At 47.3% G+C, this 24,701-nt stretch overlaps 1 protein-coding gene across 1 annotated transcript in view; it reads left to right on the plus strand.

The window, feature by feature from the left end:
- MED12 (mediator complex subunit 12) overlaps positions 1–24,349 on the plus strand; it is a 37,345-nt gene extending 12,996 nt beyond the window's left edge. The window contains exons 15-44 of the mRNA XM_042807100.1: positions 284–457; positions 739–883; positions 1,816–1,934; positions 2,086–2,229; positions 3,018–3,181; positions 3,439–3,570; positions 5,771–5,998; positions 6,193–6,337; positions 6,622–6,742; positions 7,423–7,524; positions 8,243–8,356; positions 8,647–8,810; positions 11,931–12,110; positions 12,294–12,365; positions 12,656–12,816; positions 12,906–13,067; positions 13,154–13,265; positions 13,516–13,605; positions 14,044–14,153; positions 14,656–14,791; positions 15,077–15,238; positions 15,736–16,113; positions 16,446–16,596; positions 16,801–17,006; positions 17,457–17,537; positions 17,779–17,996; positions 18,602–18,767; positions 21,457–21,621; positions 21,787–21,868; positions 23,915–24,349. Of these exons, the coding sequence (XP_042663034.1) occupies positions 284–457; positions 739–883; positions 1,816–1,934; positions 2,086–2,229; positions 3,018–3,181; positions 3,439–3,570; positions 5,771–5,998; positions 6,193–6,337; positions 6,622–6,742; positions 7,423–7,524; positions 8,243–8,356; positions 8,647–8,810; positions 11,931–12,110; positions 12,294–12,365; positions 12,656–12,816; positions 12,906–13,067; positions 13,154–13,265; positions 13,516–13,605; positions 14,044–14,153; positions 14,656–14,791; positions 15,077–15,238; positions 15,736–16,113; positions 16,446–16,596; positions 16,801–17,006; positions 17,457–17,537; positions 17,779–17,996; positions 18,602–18,767; positions 21,457–21,621; positions 21,787–21,868; positions 23,915–23,958 (4,428 nt within the window). The 3' untranslated portion in view covers positions 23,959–24,349. The remainder of the gene's footprint in view (positions 1–283; positions 458–738; positions 884–1,815; positions 1,935–2,085; positions 2,230–3,017; positions 3,182–3,438; positions 3,571–5,770; positions 5,999–6,192; positions 6,338–6,621; positions 6,743–7,422; positions 7,525–8,242; positions 8,357–8,646; positions 8,811–11,930; positions 12,111–12,293; positions 12,366–12,655; positions 12,817–12,905; positions 13,068–13,153; positions 13,266–13,515; positions 13,606–14,043; positions 14,154–14,655; positions 14,792–15,076; positions 15,239–15,735; positions 16,114–16,445; positions 16,597–16,800; positions 17,007–17,456; positions 17,538–17,778; positions 17,997–18,601; positions 18,768–21,456; positions 21,622–21,786; positions 21,869–23,914) is intronic.
- The last annotated feature ends 352 nt before the right edge of the window (positions 24,350–24,701 follow it).

Genomic DNA, 24,701 nt, shown 5'->3' on the forward strand with positions numbered 1-24,701 from the left:
AGGATCCTCACTTGTTCTGTGGAGGTGGTTGTTCCCAAAACTCTAAGCTGTGGTTATTTATTTCCTATTGTTTTTAACTTGATACACAACGTGTACCAGAAGCAGAAATGGGAACAGTGTCTTAGCACATTACCTTGGTGATTACCCTAAGAACTGGATGTTTCTCCAACTCTCCCTCTTCCTGCTTCTTTTCAGGACTGAGCAGGTGTACCTTCCTTCAACAGCCTTCACTGTTGCATGACATGTTCCCTAACTACCTTTTCTTGTTCTTATGTTTCCCTAGATGTTTTCTCCTCCAATGCATTGTGATTCTAAAGCCAGCCCTTCCCCTGAGAAACCAGATCCTGAAAAGGAAGCAAAGCCTCTGCTGAAGGATAAGTCTGTGGAAGGAATGCTGGCATCCCTGTATGACCAGCCTCGGCACATCCAGTATGCAACACACTTTCCTATTCCTCAGGTATGAGACCTCTCATAACCATGCCCCTTCTGCTGCCTTGTGTTCTGGTCATGAGGCTGCTGTGGCTTGTCTCCCTGTGGTACTGCTGTGGGTGGGTAAGGAGCAGTTGTGCTTTCCTGCACTGCTGCAGGAGGTGGTCTACTTAAGATGTCTCCTTGCTTACTCCCAGAGCAAGTTCTGAGATGAAGCTTTCCTTTTGCTTCAAGAGATCTAGATGTGAAACAAGATTAAAGCATTCAGCCTCATAGTTGCTAATCCAGTTGTCTCGTTTTGTTCCCTAGGAGGAGTCATGCAGTCATGAGTGTAACCAACGGTTAGTAGTTCTTTTTGGGGTTGGAAAACAACGGGATGATGCTCGGCATACAATCAAGAAAATAACCAAAGACATTCTAAAAGTCTTAAACAGAAAGAGCACTGCAGAGACAGGTTAGTAGAGCTTGAGTCACTCCTTTCTGAAGTGGGAGCATCTTTCCAGCTGGCTGGCTCCCTTGTCTGGAGTCTCACAGTGAAAGGATTTTAAATAATCTGCAGTGCCTGGTAAGCTGTATCAGTCACTGAGAGTCTGGAATGGTGCTCTGTTCCCAGACATACTAACCAGCAAGTAAGATGATTGGTTTCCTTCTGACAGTATCTGTTTAACTGAACTTTTCTTCAGAAGTGGATTAAGTCATACCAGGTTCAGAGAGACCCTGGCCAAAACTTTGGCTTTTCACATTTTATTTTCGTTAGTTCTTGCATTTAGATCATTGCACAAGACACAAAGAGGACTTTGCCTATGCATATTCAGAAAGGACCTTGATTAAATGTAGCATGATGTTATGCTTGGGGCACATGCTAAATGTGTAGGATGGGAAATCTGGATAGCTGTGTCAAAATCAATAGAAAGCCTCTGACTTCTCTCAGCTGAGAATCAGGCTACAATTTTTTCTCTCTTTAGTCTGATTCCTGAAAGGCAATTTGAAATGTGGTAGAAAGATGATTCTTTAAAAGATGGGGTGCTCTGATAAATTTTGAGGCTGAATATCTCCAATCCAGAACATCTGTTTTCATCAGGCAATCAGTGTACATCTAAATTGAGAAAGTATTTTCTCCCTCCAAGGACTACCTTCACTTGGGATAAACTATATGTTAACCCTAGTTTCATTCTCAGGTTAGGGATTCCTTCCTCAGCAGTATATTGTTTTGAATTCAAGATGGTGCTTATCATCTTAAGGTCTGGGACTTGGGCTTTTTGGCTATGCTGTGTGGCCGGAGATGGTCTTGATAAGGGAGTGGCAGGTGCTGATGGCTGATGTCTGGTCCTCCACTGATGAGGAAGGTAAGCTAATACTGTTTTCTGATCCTCTCAACTTTGGTAGGTGGAGAGGAAGGACAGAAAAGGAAAAAGAGCAAGCCAGAAGCATTCCCAACAGCTGAAGATATCTTTGCAAAGTTCCAGCACCTTTCTCACTTTGATCAGCACCAAGTCACGTCTCAGGTATAGAACTTTCAAGACTGCTGTCCTTCTTGGGCCCTGGCTGTGTCCTTTTGCATTACTGAGAGCAGCTTCCTGGAGGGTAAGGGAGATGGGCTTGCTGAGGGGCTTTTTGCAAGGGGAGATAGTACTGCATGTCATCTTGCATTTGCAGGTATCTCGCAATGTCTTGGAACAGATCACCAGCTTTGCCTTGGGAATGTCATACCACCTGCCTCTGGTACAGCACGTGCAGTTCATATTTGACTTGATGGAGTATTCACTCAATATCAGTGGTCTTATTGACTTTGCCATCCAGGTAAGTGCAGTGTGCTCAAACCTTTCTGGGGGTGGGGGGGACAGTTCATCAGCCCAAAAGGCAGGAGATCTGTGCTGCAGTGATTGGGCTGCTCCTGGGATCACTGGTGACCCTCTGACCTGTGTCATGGAGGTGGTCGTTGCAGTGCTCCTGGGCTGCAGCTGTTAGGAATAGGTTGGTTGTGGCAGGTAGTCTTACATGTTCTGTTCTGAGGATTATTCTTCCAGAGGCTTCAGGGTTGTCTCCAAAGGACTTGCATTGCATCTCTGTCCCTGGCTGCAGCAAGGCCTTGTTCTGAGTGGGAAGGGGATCATCTGTCTCCGTCAGCTCTCCCAGCTTGCTCCCCTGGAAAGATCCTTGGCACATGGCAGTGCAGGCTGCCTCCTGGATCCTGCTAAAATCCTGTTGCTGTTTCTGCAGCCTGTGCCAGGTGTCTCTTGAAGCCTTGCTATGGTTGCTGACAGAATTGAGGCTGTTAGCTTTAAAAAGGGAGCTGAATGAGATTTATGCAGGGCAGAATTACCAGACAAGATGCCTGCTACTATCTGTGGCCATATCCCAATCACCCTCTGATACCCAAGCACTGACAGCCCCTTGTACTGCCTGAGTGAGACATTGTGCCTAGGTATGGGGTACCGGTTGTTCCAGGGGTACATCTCTAGGCAGCAAGTGCCTGCTAGTCCCTTTCCTGACAGATCCTGTAGGATGTGGGTGTGGTGTGCCTGCTCCATTTCTGACTATACCTTACCCCTGTGGCTGTTGAAGGGTTTTTCTGTCATTGGGTGCAGTTGCTGAATGAACTGAGCGTGGTGGAGGCAGAACTGCTGTTGAAATCCTCCGACCTCGTTGGCAGCTACACCACCAGCTTGTGCCTGTGCATCGTGGCTGTGCTGCGGCACTACCACTCCTGCCTTATATTGAACCAGGACCAGATGGCTCAGGTCTTCGAAGGGTAAGGGAATCTTGCCCTCACCATGTGGAAAGAAGCAGTGTATCTTCTGGGGGCTTGTAAGGGGCAGGGATATATCTGTGTCCTTCCTAAAAGGCAGCAACTTTGTGCCTTGTTCAGCTCATAGAATTTTGGGGGATGGGATGTGTTATCCAGTGAGCACTGTTGCTGTGAGCTCAGGAAGATATCTGTGTAATAAGATTATTCCTTCAGATTTTTTTTCCGTGTTGCTGCAACATTTTTTTTTTTTTTCTATACAGTCTGTGTGGGGTGGTGAAACATGGCATGAACCGCTCGGATGGCTCCTCAGCAGAGCGCTGTATCCTGGCCTATCTCTACGACCTGTATACCTCCTGCAGTCACCTCAAAAGTAAATTTGGGGAGCTCTTTAGGTGAGTCTGAGGCAGCTGGGATGCAGTGGGTGCTGACCAGTATAGCACCTTGGCTTAAGTTTTGCTTATGATCTTCTTTGAGATTGTTCCCGAGATCCTCTCAATGGGGAACTGAAGTCTTGGGAGTAATGCCTGTTTTACAGGCAGGAATGACCCAGTGTGTAATCTTGACACTTAGGTTGTCAAGTTGTTTCTGGTAGATTGCCTTCAACAGTCCTCTGCACATTCACAGCTCTGTTCTTACCCCATTCCTGGAGGGTAGAAATAGAGAGGTGTGTTCCTACCAGGCTTTGACTGAGCAGTTCATCCTAAAGGTGGTTCTCTGTTTGTGCTCAGCTCCCTAATAGTCCTTAGACTGCTTCTGAATCTGCTCTGCTTGGTTCTGGGTTTGTTTCTGTACTACTTTGCACTCCTTATCCTTGTTCTGCCCCTGTTGGCTCTTCAGGTTCTGCTCTGCTGATGTTGCCTCCAGGTTCTGTCCCATGGGCTCGCTGTACTCTGTGGCCGCCTGCCCTTTGCAGTTCTTCTCTTGGGAACAGTCCCCTCATCAGCTCCCTGTGGAGCTCCTCCCTTAGCAGCCCAGAGATGGAGTCCACAGATCTCCCTGGCTTTTTGCTTACATGATCCTGTGAAGGGGAATTTTCCCAAGAGCCCTGTTTATCAGTATAGTGCTTCACTTTGTCTTCTCTCGCAGCGGCTGCTCCCTATTAGTGTTTCCAGTGCAGGCATGCCATAGGAATGTCTAACCCTCATTGTCACCCCCCATTGAGGGGCTGTGAGAGTGGCTGTGCCTTGGTGTCAGCTGACTAAACTCCTGGCTGCCAAGAGCCTTTGAAGCCTCTGGCTGGGCTGAATTGAGAGCAAGAGGGAGTGCTGTGGTCACAGGTGCAATGGAGTTCTTTGAAGGAGTCATCACACATACAGAAATGATAAACTTGGTACTAGTCTAACTGAATACCCAAAAGCTGTTCAGCAAGGCTTTAAAGTAAATGGCCACAGATAAAAGGGAATATCCTCTAGCAGGCAAACAGTAGGTTAGAGATGGAGACAAGGAATGGGAAGTGTTTGTATTTTGAAGGTGACCCCTCCCTGAGGAGTCCCATAGGACTCTCCTAGCACTTATGCTGTTCTATGCATCGGAAGTTGCACGAGTGATACCAAAACTTTTCATATAACTGTTATTCAGCATATAACAGTAGAAGTTGGCTGCAGACTGCAGTAGGGCGCAGTGATAGCGATGAGGTGATAAACTTGCTGATGAAGTTTAGCATTGTTAAAATAATCCATATTGGATTGTCCTTGTTCCCTTCTAAGCTCTGTGTAGTGATGGATATATACTATCGGTTGGGTAAAGGATCCCAGTTGGGTAAACAGACCAGACAGCATCATTAGGCCACCGTTTAAGTCATGGTACAGCTGTGCCTTGTGTTTTGGGGCAAGAGGCTCCAAAAAGTGTGTAGTGGAATTAGGCCCAAAGGAAGGTGAGTGAATAGATGACCAGAGGTTTGGAATGACTTACTGATGAGGAACTGAATCCCCTCCCCACAGAAGAGGAAGACTGAGGGGAAATGATAGAGGTTTGTAAAGTTCTGGTTGGTATGAAAAATACACTAAATGTTCAGTATGTGTTGCAAGCACAAAAAGGAATGAATAGAAAATAACAACCGGTAGGTTCAAAGCAAAAGACTAAAGGTCGTAGTTGTCATAGTTAACATGGAACTCATTCCATCTTGTGAACTTCAAAAATCTACAGGATTCAAAAAGTAGGTGGACACATTTGCAGGAGGAATATCTGTTGAGGAGAGCGTTATCTTTAACACTGAAAATCTGTGATCCCTAAGTTGCAGCAGGGTGGGGAAGGATGCTGGAGCAGTATTGCCACGTGTCTGCCTTGATCTTAGACTCTTCTCTGGGCATCAACTGTTCTGATAGCAAGAGCTGAGTTAGGTGTTTCCCCAATCTGACGTGGAATACCCATTCCCATGCTGTGTTCACTGAGCACACAGGTAGCTTCCAAGTGCTTCCACAACAAAGAACCAGCTTCACTCTTTTGGGAGAGTCTTTGTTGGTACAGTGATCTTCAACTTCCACATGTTCTTGCCCAGGGAGGGCTTATCTTGCACAGGACTGCTTTGCTTATCAGAGTTCAGTGGAAGCTTAGTTTTTTGTGTTCCTAATCTCTCTTTCCTGTCCTGCTTAGTGACTTCTGCTCCAAGGTGAAGAACACAATCTACTGCAATGTTGAGCCATCTGACTCCAACATGCTATGGGAACCAGAGTTCATGATTGACACAATTGAAAATCCATCTGCACATAACTTTACATACACCAACCTGGGCAAGAGCCTCAATGAAAACCCAGCCAACCGCTACAGTTTTGTCTGTAATGCACTTATGCATGTGTGTGTGGGACACCATGATCCGGACAGGTGAGAGGCAGAACTTTCATGTTTCTACTGAGATAGTAAAATCTTTAGGTGAGGGTAAGAAAGCCAGTAGCCATTCCTTGTCTGTCTTGGGGTATGAGGAAGAAGGAGCTCAGGCCGGGGTCCCTTAGAGAGTCACTGACCTGATGGTGTGCATGAGTAGCAAAGTTGACTCTGCCTTTTTCATTATTTAACAGGGTGAACGACATTGCTATCCTGTGTGCTGAGCTAACTGGCTACTGCAAGTCTCTAAGCGCCGAGTGGCTGGGTGTGCTCAAAGCTTTGTGCTGTTCCTCCAATAATGGAACCTGTGGCTTCAATGATCTCCTCTGCAATGTTGATGCAAGTGCAAACATTCAAAAGGGGAAAAGGAATTGAAGCAGGAGTGGAGGGATCCCATGGGAGAAGGCAGAAATGAACAAGGGATGGAGGCTTTGTCTTCTGAGGACAGGGCTTTGAATCCTGGGGCTACCCTTTGGTGTTTGTTGCATCCTGGGCTGATCATGGACATTGACTTGGGGTTATGGGCCCTTCTAGCCCCCAGCTCCTAGGCAAGCTGAGGAATTGCTGACAGAGGGAATGAGGCAGGGGCTGTTGTGATCACTAGCTGATCTCCTCTCTTCCAGGTCAGTGACTTATCTTTCCATGATTCCTTGGCCACCTTTGTTGCCATTCTCATTGCCCGGCAGTGCTTGCTGCTGGAGGACCTGATCCGCTGTGCTGCCATCCCCTCACTCCTCAATGCTGGTAAGTGCATCCCTGTGCTCTTAGTCACAGTTCTGGCGGAGAGGCCTGTGCTCAATGGATACTTTGTGAACCCCATAGTTGTGAAACACACTTCCAATACTTCTTTTATAGTATAGCACCTAAGAATTGAACATTTTGCTTTAGAGAGTTTCTGGCCTTTTGGTTTCTATCAAAAACTGGTTGTGCTAGGGTTTTTAAATGTCTTGCTCTCTGGAGTTTATGTGCAAGCTGAAATAAACACAGAGAGATGTTATCAGCCACACTGTCTGACCAGTGGACTTGGCTCTGAATTCCAGCAGTACACCTCCCACTGCTGATGTGGTTCAGCTTAGCATTTTGGCTAGAGCAGCCAGCTGACCAATTGGGCTTACAGCACCTGGGTCACTCTGCCTTTACTCTGCCACCAGCCTTCTTAGTTTTGCTCTGGGATTGCAGCATCCAGAGTCTGATAAAGTGAAGTTGGGAAGATGGAGCAGGCAGAATGCAGTACATAACATTGGGGATAATACTAATGGATTAGCTCACTTTTCCGTTATTCACTGCACATGCTCTGTATTTGTAAATACTGCTGCAGCTTCTCAGCTGGCTTCTCCAGCGCAGTGCCCTGTGAATAGTTTTTGGGTTGAGAATCAGCTGTCCCAGTGCTTAAGAAATCTCAGTTGACTGTTTTCTTTACATAGCCTGCAGTGAACAGGACTCAGAACCAGGAGCGCGTTTGACCTGCCGAATTTTACTCCATCTGTTCAAGACTCCGCAACTGAACCCATGCCAGCAGGATGGCAGTAAGTGAATCAAAGTAGAGTCTTTCTGTATTATGAAAGTACGAGGCTCTTGCACCTCAAGAAAAGAGGTACTGGACCCTATCAGAGATCATGACCTGCTTGCTTTGAATAAAGCGGGCAAAGCCTGGTACACTGCTTTCTGTAGAGGCCAAAGAACAATATCCTTTTATTTATGTCACTCCATGGTAGCCAGGCATGTTGGGGAGGAGGCCCTTGGAGGCAGGAAACCAGCCAGTAGAGGTGGCCTTGCCATCACAAAGCCATTAGAGTAATGATCACTTTTTTTTTTTTTTATGTCTTGAGCTTTGTGTAGCCTCTTAACTTGGTGCCAGAAGCTGCTATTTCACAGCATTCACTTTTTGTCTGATGATGGAAACAGTCCAGAAAGCTCTGTTCTTGGCTTCTCATCAGTATCCTGATAGCTCAGATCTCTAAACCCAGCCTGTATTCTAGGCTAGGGTACTGTTGGAGCTTGGAGTTCATGACACAGGCACTGCTCCTCATTTGGATTTCATGGTTCAGTTGTCACAGCATGATGGGCACTATGCTCCTCAAAACTTAATTAAATTGACCCTGTGTTACAGCTGGGAAAAGGACTAGCCTCAGGATTCTCTAGGCTGAATTCTCCTGTACTGACTGGCACGTAATTTGGGCAGCTCTGGAGCCTGCACCTTTCTCTCTCTCTGAGTATTGCCCTTCCCCACTGTCCTCTTTGCAGACAAACCCACAGTGGGAATCCGCTCTTCCTGTGACCGTCACTTACTGGCAGCTTCCCAGAATCGTATTGTGGATGGAGCAGTCTTTGCAGTGCTGAAGGCTGTCTTTGTTCTTGGTGTGTACCCGTGCTCAAACCACGACACCTGGACCTGTAAGAATGTTATTAGGGGGATGGGTGAAGGGCACTGTATTGCACGTGTTGGCTGTGCAGAAGGCCAGAGGAGATTGTTTTGGTGGATCCGTGGCTTGTCAGAAGCCCTTTGGTTGAGATGTAAACATGCTTCATATCTTAGCTGCAGAGAGATCGCTGATTGCAGAGAGAGTTTACAGAAGCTCAGGATGTTTTGTCGGTCAGGCTTTGGATTTAGCATTGATGATTAAGTGACACTTGTGTTTTCCTTGTAGGAGATGCAGAACTAAAAGGCTCTGGCTTTTCCCACCCTGGAGGTGTTGATGATCTCATGGATGATGAGCTGGGCACCAGGAAGGCTGGTGGTCGGGTAGTAACTGTAGAAACAGCTAGCTTGGATATTTATGCCAAGTATGTACTAAGGAGTATATGTCAACAGGTAAGTCTGTCCCTTCTCTAGGTTTGTCTTACCCCTTCTGCAGACAGCTATATCCTGTATGACTTTCTGCAGATTGGGTTTGGCAGGTATTTCTTTGAAAGATCAGTAAAGACCCTTCGGTGGTACTGCCAGGGGATGGCGCTAAGGGTTGCTCCCCATTAGCAAAAAAAAGAGGGAAATAGTTGTCAAGAATTAAGTGTTGCGGTATGCAGGGACATCATCCCCTTTGCTTTGGCAACATCAAGGGTGTCAAAAGAGGGGAGTTCAGGGAGTGTTTTGTTGAGATGTGTGCCGGAGGCAAAGAAGATAAGCATGAGAAAGACAGCTTGTTGAAGTGATAAATGGTGCCTTTCAGAATGCAGCTTAAGTCTTGCTTGCAGCTAGGCTGTTAATGTATCCCTGGGCTTTGCAGTGCCCTGTTTAGTTAATTAAAGGAACACCAACAAAAATCTTTTGCTTCGCCTAATCTGACAGCACCAGTATTTCTGTTCCTTCCTGTAAAATTGACATTTGAGGAACTGAAACCTGGCTAATAGGGTATTTAGTTGCGGAGTGGAGTGGCTGTTACTGCTATTGTATGAAAATAGGTGTTGAAGGGTGTCCTTGGCCTTGGTTGCCAATTTATTCTGTCAGTGGGAAAGATGTGCAGACTTACAATTCGAAACCTATATTCTGTATTATTGTGTAAACACAACATGATAGTACTGTGGTGTCCTCGTGCTTTGTGATGCTGTTGTTTATTAATTGGCTTGCTATATAGCAATGTTACCAGCCTGCCAAAGAACTGGGGCTACCAAGTGTAAATTCAACATACTTGGTGTTACTGAAACCTGACTTCCTTGCTGGTCCCAGTCTATGGAGGAAGGACTCACAGTAGGTAGAAAGTGTGTGTGTACAGGAGGGAGCAGCAGTGTCAGCTATCACACTACTCATACCAACTGTTGACAGCACTAGATATGTAGGAGTGAGTGTTCCAGTGGAAACCGGTGAGTACCACCAGGTCATGCAGGGTTCCTGCAGCTGTAAAGGGCTGGTAAAATGATGTGTTTAATATTAGCACCCCCAGCATGAGTGGTGGATGCTGCAGGACTCACACTATCAATTCTGAAATGTTTGTAGAATGCCTTAAACTGTAGGTTGTGATTTCTCAAACTTGGAAAATGTTGCATCTCATACTCAGGTGTATGTTTTATAATAGACTTCATCATGAGGGGGTGGGGAAAAGGAGCAGATTATAGAATTAAGTTAAAGACTTCTTAGGTACAGATGACTGACATAGTTGCTGATCTGCCCTTTAGTCCATTTAATAAATGTAATTGTGACTGGCTTTTTGAAAAAGTTAATTTTATAGAGCTGTGATAAACCACAGTGGGAACCAAGAGGGAAGCTTGAGTCAAAGGTGCTAACCTGAATCTGGTCGTTGGAGTGGTGGAGTTTTCCACAGTGCTTGGAAAACTTGTTTGGAGAGCTCTCCTGTGAAGAGGCAGATGAGAGGCTCTGTTTCAGTAATATGAAGCCTGGGGAGTTGGCTGTTTTGTAAAGAAATGTTGCCGAGAGAGAGGCTAGAAGTCCCTCATGGTTGAAGATGGTAATTGACTTCATACTTATTTGTGAGATTATACCAATAAAGTGGATCAGAGGCAAGGTCTGAATCCTTGGCAGAAGCTGAACAAGGGACAAAAAGGCTCTTCCTAAGGATATGCATATTACGTACTCAAGGAAGAGAAGGTTAAGAGATGATGATGTAGTGATGCTGAAGTGGAAAAATGCAATAGGTGTTAGAGAAATCACCAGATCATGTGTTTGGCAAAGTGGAAGCTTCATCTGGGATGAAGTTGAAGATCTAGGCTGTGGTTCCCCAAGGATTTCAAACCAGAGATACAGCCTTTTTGATCCCTGTGCTCTACTTAATGCTTAGAGTGCTGTCTGCTGCTGAGAGGGACTATTCCCAGCTTTCTAGGCTTAGTACCAGCACGTGTGCCTCATGAACTGGATCCTTATCTCTTCTCTGGTTGTCACTTCTCAGTGGAAGAATTCTTTTACCAGGCTTGCTCTGCAGCTGCAGAAGTGCTTATGTAGCAGTGCTCTGTGGATTTTAATTTCATGAATTTGCCTAATTGATTTTCAGTGTGAGAAAATCCTGCAGTAATGAATGCTGCACGTTACCTGCAAAGTGTGTGAAGTACCTACCTCATGTTTGTTTTTGGAAACCACTGCCTTTATTATTATCATACATTTAAGCTGAAAGAGGGTAGGTTTAGATTAGATGTAAGGAAGAAATTGTTCACTGTGAGGATGGTGAGACACAGGGTGCCCAGAGCAGCTGTGGGTGCCCCCTCCCTGGGAGGGGTCAAGGCCAGGTTGGACGGGGCTGGGAGCCCCCTGGGCTGGGGGAAGGGGGCCCTGCCCGGGGCAGGGGGGTGGGACTGGATGGGCTTTAAGGTCCCTTCCAACCCAAACCAGTCTGTGATTTAGGCACCACCAACTGAAATTGAGAGGCTGACAATAATAGTTTTCTGTCTACCATCTCGTTGTGATTTGTTACTTTATAAATGCCTTGCATCCAGACAGTTGTTTCCCTTCCTGGGCTTTGAGAAGTCGTTGGTTTTTGCTAAGGATGGCATTGTGTTTTCCGTCACTATTTGAGAATTAAGGGTTGTGCTTTTCCCTAAGACATGTTCTAGTTTAGCCTTAGCTGCAGTCCTGAATTATTTAATTTAGGACATCTCCAGGGCTTTGTTGTGCAGGAAATAGACCAAATAATTTTAAGTGATCCCTTCTGATCTTTTGAGCCCAAGCGGCAGTGTTGATGAAGCCTGGGCATGGCAGTGACTGTGTACTGTTAAATCATACCAATATTTTATCAAAAGAAACAGCAGCTACTGTGTTTCACTACTGCTGACTTGTCAGAGTTGATGTTTCCTCTGTTGTGATTGCTGTGCTGTGCCTGATGCCTGCTGAATCAGGATAGTACAGTTCATGAAGAGAAATGATTATCAGGCATAACTGTGTACTAATAAGGCTTTTATGAGTTCGACGTGTTCCCTGCATCTCTCGGAAATGGAAAGCAGGGGCACTGGTTTGGAATTTGACTGTGCTGACTCTGCCTTCGTCTTGCAGGAGTGGGTAGGTGAGCGATGTCTCAAGTCTCTCTGTGAAGACAGCAATGACTTGCAGGATCCTGTCCTGAGCAGCACACAGGCCCAGAGGCTGATGCAGCTGATTTGTTATCCACACCGGCTGCTGGACAACGAGGAAGGAGAAAATCCACAGCGGCAGAGGATTAAACGTATCTTACAGGTGCTGGCTCCTGGCAGAATCTAGGAGTGTCCTAGTATTTGCCTAATGTAGTGTTAGAGTGGGGTTGTCATAAATGCAGCCCTCCGAGGGGTCTGACACACATTATCATGGAAGCTGAGGGTGTGGGTTGATGTAGTTTGAACTAACATAAGGACTTGTATGAAGTATGCGTGTGTGTTGCAGAATCTGGACCAGTGGACCATGAGGCAGTCTTCGCTGGAGCTACAGCTCATGATTAAGCAGACAGCAAACAATGTGAGTCTGCTCAGAGGGGTCGTGCGGGGTTGTGTGTTGCCAGTGTTGAAGCTGCTGCTTATGAGGTGGTGGGGAGGTGGCCTGACAGAAGTGGGAATAGGGAGAAAGTAAACAGAGGGAGTCAGGCCTGTGAAAGCCAAGCATGAGAAGGGTGTGATAAGTCTGAGACCCAAACAGCCATGGGGAGGTTGGTGAACTGGATTTGTAGTGAGCAGTGTTGAAATGTGCAAGTCCTGTCAGTGGGTGCTCTCATAGAAGGACTTGGCTGTCTTTTTCTGCCCTGTCTCCAGGAGATGAACTCCTTGTTAGAAAATATAGCTAAGGCCACCATTGAGGTATTCCAGCAGTCAGCAGAGACCAGCTCTGCTAGCTCTGCTGGCAATGGAGTCAACAGTATCAGTAGCTCAGCAAGTGCTACGCCTGCCAGCAACAAAGCCAAACCCATCCTCAGGTAGGTGTAGTCCCAGCACGCAGCTGCCTTGTAGACGAGTCTGAATCATAGGTTGGATTGCCAACTGCTTCTCTCCTGCGTTGTCACAGCTCCCTGGAGAGATCAGGAGTGTGGCTGGTGGCCCCTCTGATTGCCAAGCTTCCAACATCAGTTCAGGGCCATGTGCTGAAAGCGGCTGGAGAAGAACTGGAGAAAGGACAGCATCTGGGGTCATCATCCCGCAAAGAGCGGGACCGCCAGAAGCAGAAGAGGTGAGTCTTGGGGGAAAGGGCAGGCAATTCTTGCTGTGCTGATCCCCCAGCCTGACAGTACAGCTCCATCTCTGTTCTGTCTGCAGCATGTCCCTCCTGAGCCAGCAGCCCTTTCTGTCACTGGTGCTAACATGCTTGAAAGGACAGGATGAGCAGCGGGAAGGCCTCCTCACCTCTCTGTACAGTCAGGTCCAGCAGGTAGGTGTCCTGCTTCTCCCCTCACTTTCCTCAAGGACTTGCTCCTCCAGCAGGCAGGCTATTGGGCATGTCCTTGGAGATGTTGTTTGTCTGATTATACGCTCAATGAAGCAAAGGTTTTACTCTGGTTGCTGTATAGAGTGCTTGAGCTGACCATCTCTGAGTCCCTGGACAGGGGACAGTACAAGCTGCTCTCTATAAACTTCTGTGTACATCTTGTGAGGTCTGTCCTCTCTCCTGAATTTCTTAGATTGTTACAAATTGGCGGGAAGACCAGTACCAAGATGACTGCAAAGCCAAGCAACTGATGCATGAGGCCCTGAAACTACGGCTGAATTTGGTGAGCAGTTGCAGAAAAAGAGCTTAACCATATGGGGTGAAGGAGTTGTCTGCCTTTATTCCTTTTTTTGGGAACACACGCACACTGAAGGAGCTATATATGTCCTGAGGCAATGAAGTAGAAGAGGAACTTGTGCTGCTTCTAGGTCTTGAGCCCTGAGTGGGGTAGTGTGCGTGGAAAAACTCCCTTGCTCTGTTTTGCCGGGATGAAATCCACAGCCTTGGTCTCTGTTTTGGAGATGGGCTCCATTTCAATGTTTTTGCAGTCCACAGCACTACTGCTTGCATCTGAAGTTTGTCCTGCTGACTGCAATCTCCTTCAGCTCTCAGTAGGAGTTGCTGTAGTGCAGGAGTTGCTCTGGTTTAGGCTCCTTTCTCACTTTAAAATCTTAGCATTTCTTCATGGTGTCCCTGTGACTAAACTGCTTTTCTCTGCCAGGTGGGGGGAATGTTTGACACAGTTCAGCGCAGTACACAGCAGACGACTGAATGGGCTGTGCTTCTCCTGGACATTATCAGCAGTGGCACCGTGGACATGCAGTCAAACAAGTAACTTTCTGGCTGGCTTCTGATCCATATGCTTCCCAAGGGAGGCAGTTGTTACCATGGCCCCTTTTCTCACGTGAGCTAGCTGTTTCTCTAGACAATGTCAGAAGTACTGTGACAGCTGAAAGAGACTTCAGAGTAATAGCAGGCTACAGACTAGGTCCTCCTATCCAAGTGCACTCTGACATATCCAGAGCAAACTTAGCTTTCCAGATGCAGAGAGATGAGCAGGGGAGAGCTGAGTCTGGACTTGCTTTTTTGAGAAGCCAAATGGATAGACAGGAGGCCAGTTTTGATCTGTGATACTGGACTTGACTCAAGTGTGAACACCCTGTGATGCGTAAGCAAAAGGAGGATTAGTGTGGGAGGTTAGCCTGAAGAGCACTTGGCCCTTCTGACTGTAGGCAGTATTCTCGGCAATCGATTAATGTTTAGTGTTACTATGATGGCAGAGGCTTTATATCTGCTTCTCAGGTGACTTTGACCTTTCTGCTCTGATCAACAGTGAGCTCTTCACCACCGTGTTGGACATGCTGAGTGTTCTCATCAACGGCACCCTGGCTGCTGATATGTCCAGCATTTCTCAGGGCAGCATGGAGGAGAACAAGCGGGCATACATGAATCTTGTCAAGAAACTCAGGGTGAGGGACACCAGGCCCTGTATGGGGAGCAGTGCATGCTGTGTCATGGTTGTCCAACTATGCAGATTTACCTGTGTTTCGTGAATGGTACTTGTCCTGTTGCGGCTGTTTAGATGAAGCAGTGAGGCTGGCCCCCATGGCTCTGTAGGGCTGAAGGGTGCAAAGGTGAGAAGTAACGCAAGGGTTGGAGGTTGACACCAGAAGAGGCACAGGTGGGCTTTGGGTGATATTTTATTTTTTTTTTCCTAAGCGATTCTTCAAGTCTTCTCTATTCCACTTGTGCAGAAAGAGCTGGGGGACCGGCAATCTGACAGCCTGGAGAAGGTGCGACAGCTACTGCCACTTCCCAAGCAGACCCGAGACGTCATCACCTGCGAACCTCAGGGATCCCTCATTGACACCAAAGGCAATAAAATAGCTGGATTTGACTCCATTTTCAAGAAGGAGGTAAGCGAAGCCCTTTTGTCTGCAAAGTGCAGGTGTCACCTTGTCCTCTGATGCTTTGAATCTGTACAGCTTGGGAGGCATCTGTATGCAGCACCTTGTTGCCTGCTGAGCTGGCTGCATGCAAACAAGCTGGCATATAACCATGTCCAGAAAGGGCAGTGCTGGGTGTTAATGCTTGGAGATACATGCTGCTATGGTCTGAGAAGTTATTTAAACTTTGGTTTTGTACTTATGGCTGTATAAAGCATAAAGAGAAGCCCATAATCCCTGTCATGTGAGTTACTGGGCAGTGCCAGTGTGCAGAAGGCTGGCAGAGATGGGATGAAGGAGACTGGCAGCTCTTGGTAAAGGCCTTTAGAAATGACTGCTTTGCCTCATAGAAGAGCAGGGACCACAAGTGACATGTGGTGTAGAGCCTGAAGAAAGCATAGAGTTCCCTGTACCCTTCTAGGAAAAACAGCAGGGACTTGGAGGTTCTTATCTCTTTTGCTTTAAAGGGTTTGCAAGTCTCTACAAAGCAGAAGATTTCCCCTTGGGATCTGTTTGAGGGCTTAAAGCACTCAGCCCCTCTCTCCTGGGGCTGGTTTGGGACAGTCCGGGTGGATCGCAAGGTGTCTCGATTTGAGGAGCAGCAGAGGCTTCTTCTGTACCACACACACTTGAAACCCAAGCCCCGCAGTTACTACCTGGAGCCGTTGCCACTGCCCCCTGAAGAGGAAGAACCTCCTACACCTGTGGCTTTAGAGCCAGAGAAGAAGGCTGTGGAACCAACCAAGGCTGATAAAACAAGCTCCAATCCCGCCAACTCTACTGAAGAACGCAAGAAGAAACAGAGCAAAGCCAAGAAACGCAACCAGTCTGCCAGCAAAACTGAGGTAATTGATTGCCCAACAGCTGGGGACCCTCCCATGTCCTCCCCTCCTAGTCACAGAGCACTCCCTTGAGTCTTTCCTGAGGAGCCTGAGAGTGGTGTAATGGTGAGGATGGAATGTGTTTCCTCTCAGCTGGGAGTGCTGGAGCTCTGTCCTACTCTTTCTAGCCTGGGGCAGGGCAAACGTTTTCTTAATCCCTGGTGGGAGGGAAGGAGGCTGCCCGGTTCAGCATCCCAGGCTTCCTCCTGTGGACTTTGCAACCCTTTCACACTCTTCATCCATTCATGAATTCCTAGTGCACGTTGATCTTTCTTGTTTCTTCTTTGTCTTTGCAGGATTTTGTGTTGGGCCCTAGCCGAGGGGTTTCGTATGGAGTTGGTATGCCTACAGATCTCTTGCATCACCAGTCAGGAAGCACTATGTCGAGGCTGGCATATGGGCAATCACCAGTGGGTCTCTATGCCCAGAATCAGCCTCTCCCAGCAGGTAGGTGCATAGGAGAGGTGAGCATATTGCCCCTCTTTGGGAACCTCTTGTAAGAACTCCTTCTGTGAGACGGTCCCACGCAGGTCCTTACGCTTTCCACTTTTGCCTGTCATGTGTCTGGATACAGTGATGAACAGTCATTCTGAAGCCACGGGGCTCAGCAATAGCATGGGACTAGTCAGGCTGTTTCTCTTCCTCTTGCAGGTGGTCCTCGCCTGGATACATCCTACAGACCTGTACGCATGCCACTGGGGAAACTTGTTCAGAGTCGCCCTCCCTATACTAGTGTGCTGCCTCCAGGGATGGGGAGCATGATGGGCATTGACCCCTCCTACAAGCCAACAGTGTACAGGCAGCAGCCTCCAGTGTCCCAGGGACAGATTCTGAGGCAGCAGCTTCAAGCAAAGTTGGTAAGTCAGAGCTGTGCTCTTGCTGTTGCTGGAGCCCGCAGTACAGCGTGCCGAAGCTGTTTGATGGGTCTGTCCCTTCTACCCAGAATTCTCCAACCCTGTCTCTGTTTCTGCCCTGGAAAGACGATTTGTCTTGTCTCTGTTCTTCTGGTGCAGCACTGTGTTTGCTGCCTGCTTTGTGGGCCCACGTCACTAGTGGTTTCTGAAGGCTGTCAGTGAGGTGCACTGGGGCATTTGTGGCTGTTGGGCAGTGAGAGGGGCACATCCTGGCTGTGGGGTCCTAGGGAAGTTAATGGCCTGTTTGTTCCAAGGCAGAAGCTGCTGTGCAGCAGCCTCATAGGTTTAGCAGTGAAGCTATTTTATCTGGTTTGGTGGGAGCTGCTGAGAAGAGAACAGCGGTGTCCTGCCCTTTGGAGATGATGAAAAAACTGTTTCTCTGTTGTCTTCCAGCAGGGCCAAGGCATAATGGGACAGCAGCCTGTGCGCCAAATGGCTCCAACCCCATCCTATGGAGCACTGCAGCCCTCCCAGGTAAGTGACAGTGACCACAGGTAAGACTGGAATCTGGGTCCAGCACAGGGCAACATCTTCATTTCTGCTGCTAAATCCTGAAATCTCTTGGCTCCTCTCACTCATTTACTGGGCAGCGTGAATCTGAATCCCAGAGATGAGCAGCCTTGTGACAGTATTTACAGGAGACTGATGTTCTGTGTTCCAAATTCTCTGTTGTACCTTACCCCATGACTGATAAAGGCTTTTTGTTTCATTTCAGGGTTACACACCTTACGTCTCTCACATAGGCCTTCAGCAGCACCCTTCCCAGTCAGGCACAATGGTACCTCCTACCTATTCCAGTCAAGCCTACCAGAATTCCCACCCCAGCTCTAATCCTGCCCTGGTGGATCCTGTTAGACAGATGCAGCAGAGACCAAGTGGCTATGTACACCAGCAGGCCCCTGGCTATGGACACACCTTGGGCAACACACAGAGGTACTTCCCACCCTACTGGGCATTAATAAACTGTATTTCACTGAGGGCTTCCCCAGTCTGTTCAGATAACTCAATCACCAGTCTGTGAAAAGCCTGTTCTCTGTGGTGTGTTATACAGCATCTGCGTCCTTTGCACCCTCAAGGGAACACCTGTCCAGCTTTCAGTCCTGGGAAAATAAAGAGAGACAGGATGAAATTCGGAGATGCTAGTTGCAGGCAGGAGACAGTTACCAGCCAGAGAAAGATGGGATTGGGAAATATGAGAAAAATTACCTGGGAAAGCTATAGTTTTGGTTTTAAATCTAACCAGCAGATCTAACCAGGCTAGATCTGGGATTTCCACTGCTCCTGAGCAAGTATAAATCTAGCAGGGAAACCATGTAGAATGGTGGTCCAAGGACTGTTACGTAGGGCTTCTAGAAAAACAGTTTGGATTAAACCCTTGAGAGGCCCTGGTGTCACTCAACTTTCTGCAGAGAGGCAGCATGGATTGCAGAGGGCTGTTTGGGCTGGCTGTCTTGTTGATGGCAAAAGTTGGGTTTGGATTAAAGAAGCTGGCTGCCCATGAATTTTTTCCTTCACGAGCTTGTTCTTTTCTCTTGCAGGTTTCCTCACCAGTCAATACAGCAGGCCCCCATGATGAGTGGGATGAACCATTTGGGTCCTCAAGGAGTCCCCTCAGGAATTCGACCCAGCCAGATACTGCCTGACCAGCAGCAGCAGCAGCAGTACCTGAGGCAGCAGCAGCAGCAGCAACAGCAGATGCTGCGGGTGAGTGGTTGCTGTCAGGAGGAAGGCTGCTGGAGCTGGAGGAGGCTTGCCCAGTGCTGCTTACCTCTGTGTCAGCAATGCTCTGCTCTGCCCCTCTGTGCCAGGAAGGATCTCAGCTCTGTTGAGGGCTGTGTGATAATTTGCTAGGTGGTTCTCCCTGCATTAGAGCTGGCCACTCCTGATGGAGACACCTGCTGCACCTTTTGCCAGTCACCTAGCATGAGATAAAGGGAAATTAGGAGCAGTAAAGGTCTGTTTAGCCCTCTGTGGCCTGCGTCCCACCTCTTTTTGCTCTGGCTGAGCCCGTAAGATTGTGCGGAGAACTAGCTGTCTTAGAAGAGTTGCAGGAGCCCACACAAGAGCAGGTAGAGTTGTCCTTTACAAGTTCATTTTTAGGGGCACACCTGCATTTTCACAAGATCAAAATAGGTGTTGGCTGCAGTTTCCAGTGGCAGGAAATGTGATGTGAACCAGTCCATATACGTGACATCTAACAGTGGATGGTGGAAAACTGATCCGAAGTTAGCTGTTAGACCCAGCTCTCTAGGTTCAGAGGTTCACAGAGGCATGTGTCAGCAGGCATGAGTATTCCATGGATTTGCGTTATGGTCTTAAGAATATTGAGTACTTACATGATATACAGATAGGAATACATTTCTTGGAGTCACAGAAATGTATTGAATTGACAAAGAAACACAGAAATAGTTTGGGCTAATTGGTGAATTGCATACCTTATGACAAGGCCTAGCAAACCTGTAGAATATGGGGAGGCTTTACATGGCTAAGAGGGCTGAGGCTCTGTGTTCTGAGGGGCCTGAGCGAGACAGTGATTCCTGCAGAGAGCTGCAGTCAGCAGTATTTGAGAATTGCTGCCTTGCACTGGACAAGAGACTGCCTGTAGCATGGTCAGCAGCTTTTAGTCCTTTTGATGAGTAGCACCCCCTGACTATTCACTTGGTTTATTTTAGCATTCTCCATCACTCATATTTAGAAAAAGAGCATGCCTCAGACAAATTGCTACCGCTTCGAACTCAGTGACTTCATGTGTACCTTCAACTTTTAGCTGACATTGCCTGGTTGCTTAAAAAGAACAGTGGAGTGCCCAAAATCTTCCCTGTTGCTGTGACGCCTGCTGTGTTGTCGGAGGCATACCAGAGGCAGAACAGATTTCTGGTGCTTGAGTTGGCTGTCGTGATGCAGTGGCTTGTAGAAATGATGGATGGCCTTTTGGTTTGTCTTTCATGGGTTGGTAGTCAGCTGTTGCAAGAAAGTTAGACATGAAATCAGGAGGGATATCCTGACTAATTCAGTCAGTCATCTGCTCACTTGTGTACCCAGGTCACAGCATCCATTTCAAGAACCCAAGTGGCCAAACTGGTTTAAGAAAGAAGTTAGGAAGCTGTTCTAGAAACTCACTCCCTTTGGATTGAATCCTTGATCCAAGCCTCAATGCATTTGTGACCGGTTCTTCTATCCAATTATTATAGTCCACTGTGTCCTGTTTTTTACTGGCTTTTCTTTCACTCTTATGATTACCCAATGTATTCCTAGGGAGCACTTGCAGCTTCCATTGGTCAGGTTTTTTTTAACCTCCTCTCATAAAATACTGTCCCTTCTTCTGACTGTATTTTTGTCTGTTTTCTGAGTCTGTTCAAGGTTTGAACCTTACCCTTTTGAGCCAGTGGTCAGAACTGTACCTAGCATCAATGTTGTTTTTTTTTTCTGATAACATTACTAGTCTATTTCTGATAGGAATTCTTCTGTTGATCTAAAGAGTTCAAAACCACATTGGCAGATAAAAGTAATGTCTGAAAATTAGGAGAAATGAAACAACCTTGAGATTTGTGGGTGTATTCTGACTCCCGAGTTCAACACACTGAATATTCTTCTCACCATAACTAGTTCAGTCCACATCTAGGTTGGAGCACTGCACACACAATTTTATCTGCATCCTTTTACTGAAGTGGAACACCAGCTGGCATGAGTGGCAGAGAAGAGCAGCAAGATAGATCAAAGATGTGACTGAGAAGGAAAGGTGTTGAGTTAGAGAGGCAGAGGCAAGAGGGGAGTTAAGTCTCCAAATTTTTTTACTTCAACAAAAAAAGCCTAAAAACCTTATCTGTTCCTGTCCCTTAGCTGTAAGACAAGAAGTGGCCTTAAATCATAACATATGAGATTCAGGGTAGAGATTAGGAAAAACTCCAGTAGTAGGAGTAACTGTGACCTAGAGTGGTTTGCATAGGGAGGTTATAGGAGCTCTCTTGCTACCTCTGGAAAAGTTTTGAGAACAGGTGAGGCAAGTACTCCATGAAGTCAGTATTGCTGATCTGAATCAGTAGGCAAGAGATGAACCAGCCAGCCTCTTGAGGTAGCTAGCTCTTAGTTGTTTTCTATTCTTGCTCCTAGTCATTCCCCAGCTGAGCAGTAGACTCGTAGTTCTCTTCCTGCCATCTGTTGATACCTCATCTTACAGAAGAGCTTGGTTACTGTCCCTGTATTTCTTGCCGTTTCTCAGCCCAGGGCAGTGTTCTGGTGAAATTTGGGTAGATCAGGGACCTGTAAGGAAAACGGTGTAAGAAGGTATGTTACTGCATGGGACATGCTTCCTCCTTCAGCCCTTCCTGTGCCCTGTTGCTGTGTGCATTGCCCAGACAGCTCCCTGACGGCCCCTTCTCTTTTGTCTTCACAGCAGCAACAGCAGCAGCAACAACAGCAGCAGCAGCAACAACAGCAACAGCAGCAGCAGCAGCCACAGCCACAGCAGCAACCCCAGGTCTCCACAGTACCTCAGCCACAGGCGCAGGGCCAGCCCCCAGGGCTGGGTATGCAGGCTCTTCCCCCCCAGCAGCCCATTGTGAGTGTTCCCTCAAGGCAGAGGGATGTGATAGTCCATCACAAATCCAACAGTGCTCCACCTGCATCCCCCCCCTTCTCCCTCCCCTGCGCTTCCCAGGGCTTGTGTGAATGCTGAGGCTGCCAGCCAGGTGCTGTGGCTATAACTGTGTTTCTCTCTTTGCAGTTCCAGCGCCAGGGCCTTCAGCAGACACAGCAGCAGCAGCAAACAGCTGCTCTGGTTCGACAGCTTCAACAGCAGCTTTCCAGTAAGCCTTAGTGTTCTTAATCCTGTCCTTAGTCTCCTCCCTGCTGTTTTCTGTTGCAGGTACCCTGGTGTAGAGAAGCAAGGCCAAGCCAGACTGAGGCCATAAATGATGCTGGTAGAAAGGTGGCATCAGGATTTAGGACTCCTTGGCCCAAAGGGCACTGTAGCAGAGCAAGCAGCACTTGCCAGCTTGTGATCAACCTTCTAGACCTTTCTTTTGCTGCCTGCAGAGGAACAAGGGAGCTGAGCCTTTGTAGGGGCTGCCATGCAGCTCTCCCAAAATCTGCAGTCTGCAGCTTCAAAGCATTCAGAGGTATTTCCTCTGCTGCAGATGACCTCTGAGGGGCACAGGGAGGCTGTAACCCTGGGGCACTTCACTTGGTGGGTGACCCAGAGATACTGTGTTGGTGTTGTGATCAGGCCAAGACTTCTTGGAGGTGGGGAGGGTACTCTGGGAAGTGTTGCTGCACACTTGCTGTGTTTGCAGTGTTCTGTGGGCCTCTGTGGCTGCCATCACAGAGTAATGGCATAGATGGTGTTCAGTCTGGCACTGTGTTCCTGTAATCTGCATCGACCTACTGGCTGGGGGATCTAGAAACAGAACCCAGGGTCTGTGCTGTTCCCTTCTGAATGGCCTGCTGTTTACTGTCACCTCACTGCATTTTCTGCTATAAAAATGATAGACGTGCTATGAAAATGCCCAGCAATGGACTACACAGGGGTTTTTTGCAGTGCATTAAGTGTGAGACTGTGCTAGATGTAAAAATGTGTGGGGCGAGGGCTTGGAAATTGTGCTTATACTTGTTCCCTGGTGGAAAATTCTTAGTCCTTGTGACAGGAAAAAAACCTCCTCAAACCAGAAGTTTTAATGTGCAAAGTTTCTCACTAGCCTGATTCACAAACCACAAGTCTGTGCAAGGATCCCAGCTAGGACATTCAAGTATAGGAAGACCTCATATAAGAAGCTTAATATAGCAGAATAGCCATATTTTTGTATCCTGTCTGTACAGCAAACGGAGCTGTTTTATATGGAACAGATGGGTGGGTCCATTGCAGCCATGTGTCAGCATGCAGCTTCCATGCTCCCTTATTGGATTTGCATCGGTTCCACCAGGAACTGTCTGGAGTTCTTATTTGTAGTGTCTGGGATGGAGTGGAAAGCAGGACATAAACCAAGAACAGCCTGTGGGAGGGGGACAGGAATATCTTGGGCCCAGTATAGGGTGTGTTAGGAGGCTGCAGGGTATTCCTGAATGTGCTGTTGTCCAGCAGAGTTGAGGAGAGCAGGCTAGCCAGGTTACACTGGTCTCCTTTTACTTAGTCTGACTTAAGGTCAAACATGCTGATGGCATTTCAGGAAAAAAAAAAAAAAAAAAAAAAAAAAAAAAAAAAAAACAGAATTTTATTAATCAAACAGTACCCAAGTATACTGTGAGCACTGTACATAACAAAACATCAGTGCCAGCAGTTTGGAAGTTCATGGGGTTCTTGAATGTAACTTTACTGTCTTGTGCCATCTGTAAGTCCCTGGGCACATCCTTCATTTGTACTGGGATACTGACAGGGAACCAGGACAGTTGTCTCGGAAGACTTCACTGGGTCTGGTTTCTGGGTGTGCCTCAGGATGAGTGTTCGGCTCGAGCTTTTTGAGCGGTTTGTACGGCTGCAGGTGCTGTGCAATCTTACAGGGCTGATTTTCTTTCAAAATCAGCAATAATTAATCCCTAAACTCATCCTCCCAGCTAGCTTCCACCTTTCAGGGCTTTGTTATGGTGCACCAATTCCACCATGAGGGATGGAGAGATCTCCTCTGGAGAAGCTTCAGGATCAGAACAGGCATGTATCTATCTCTTCCTCGAAGAATGCGGGGTCCTGACTGTGCTGCTGTCTAAAAGCTCAAACGAGCAGAGCAGGAAATGCCATAGAGGTTAATTTTTCTTCTCAGAGCCTGTGACCCATTCCTCATTCTGTGCTGGTGACGTGGCGAGAGGGATCTCTTTTCTGAACCAGACCTTATGACAGTCTAACTCTGTCTTGACCTCAACAGATACACAGACGCAGCAGAACAACAACCCGTTTGGACGCTACTGATCTGTGGCTCTTCAGCCTGATCCAGGAGGGAGACATCACTGTGGACTGGATACAGCCTCTTCAGCCTGACCCACAAACTGGGGCTGCCCCAAGCTCTGTCCTTGGGCCTGCACCCCCAGTGCTGCTGCTGCCTGTCTCACAGGGAGATGCCAGGAGGATGGTTTTATTGTACAGGGAAAGTGTTTTTACTATCCAATTTCTACAAATGTTTATGGAGATCCCTTGTGGCTGATAGTCTCCCTTCCCACTTTGATTTCAGTTTTTACTCAGTTTTTAGTATTTTTGTTAAAATAATGATTAAGACATTGTAATATTTTGTACTTTATTTATACCAGATGAACCCCATACTGCAGACATTCTCAGATGAATACAGAGAGCTTACTTTGCAAAAGGAGTGTGTATTCAGATCCTGTTTCCTCCTCAGCGCTTCTCCCACTACAGCCCAGCAGCACCTCTACAACATGGTCTTTATCTCTTTCTCAGTAGAACTAAAGTCTGCTTTCTCAGCTTTTGTGAACAGCTAAACAATTTGGTTTGGGAAAAAAAAAAGCCCTTCTTCCCCCTTTCTTTCATAATCTGGTGTTCACGTGCTTGCAAGGGTTTGTATAAGCTTTGTAGGATTTGTATGTTGATTAAGAGCTTTACGGGTAGTCTGTGGCATGTTCCACCAGGACAGAGGTATAAAGCAAAGAGGGGGTTATATTGCAGGGTAATTCTGAGCCCGAACACACCAACTGCCCAGC

This window comes from Tyto alba, unplaced genomic scaffold, assembly GCF_018691265.1.
Source record: "Tyto alba isolate M040663 unplaced genomic scaffold, T.alba_DEE_v4.0 Super-Scaffold_5, whole genome shotgun sequence".
Taxonomy (NCBI): Eukaryota; Metazoa; Chordata; class Aves; order Strigiformes; family Tytonidae; genus Tyto; species Tyto alba.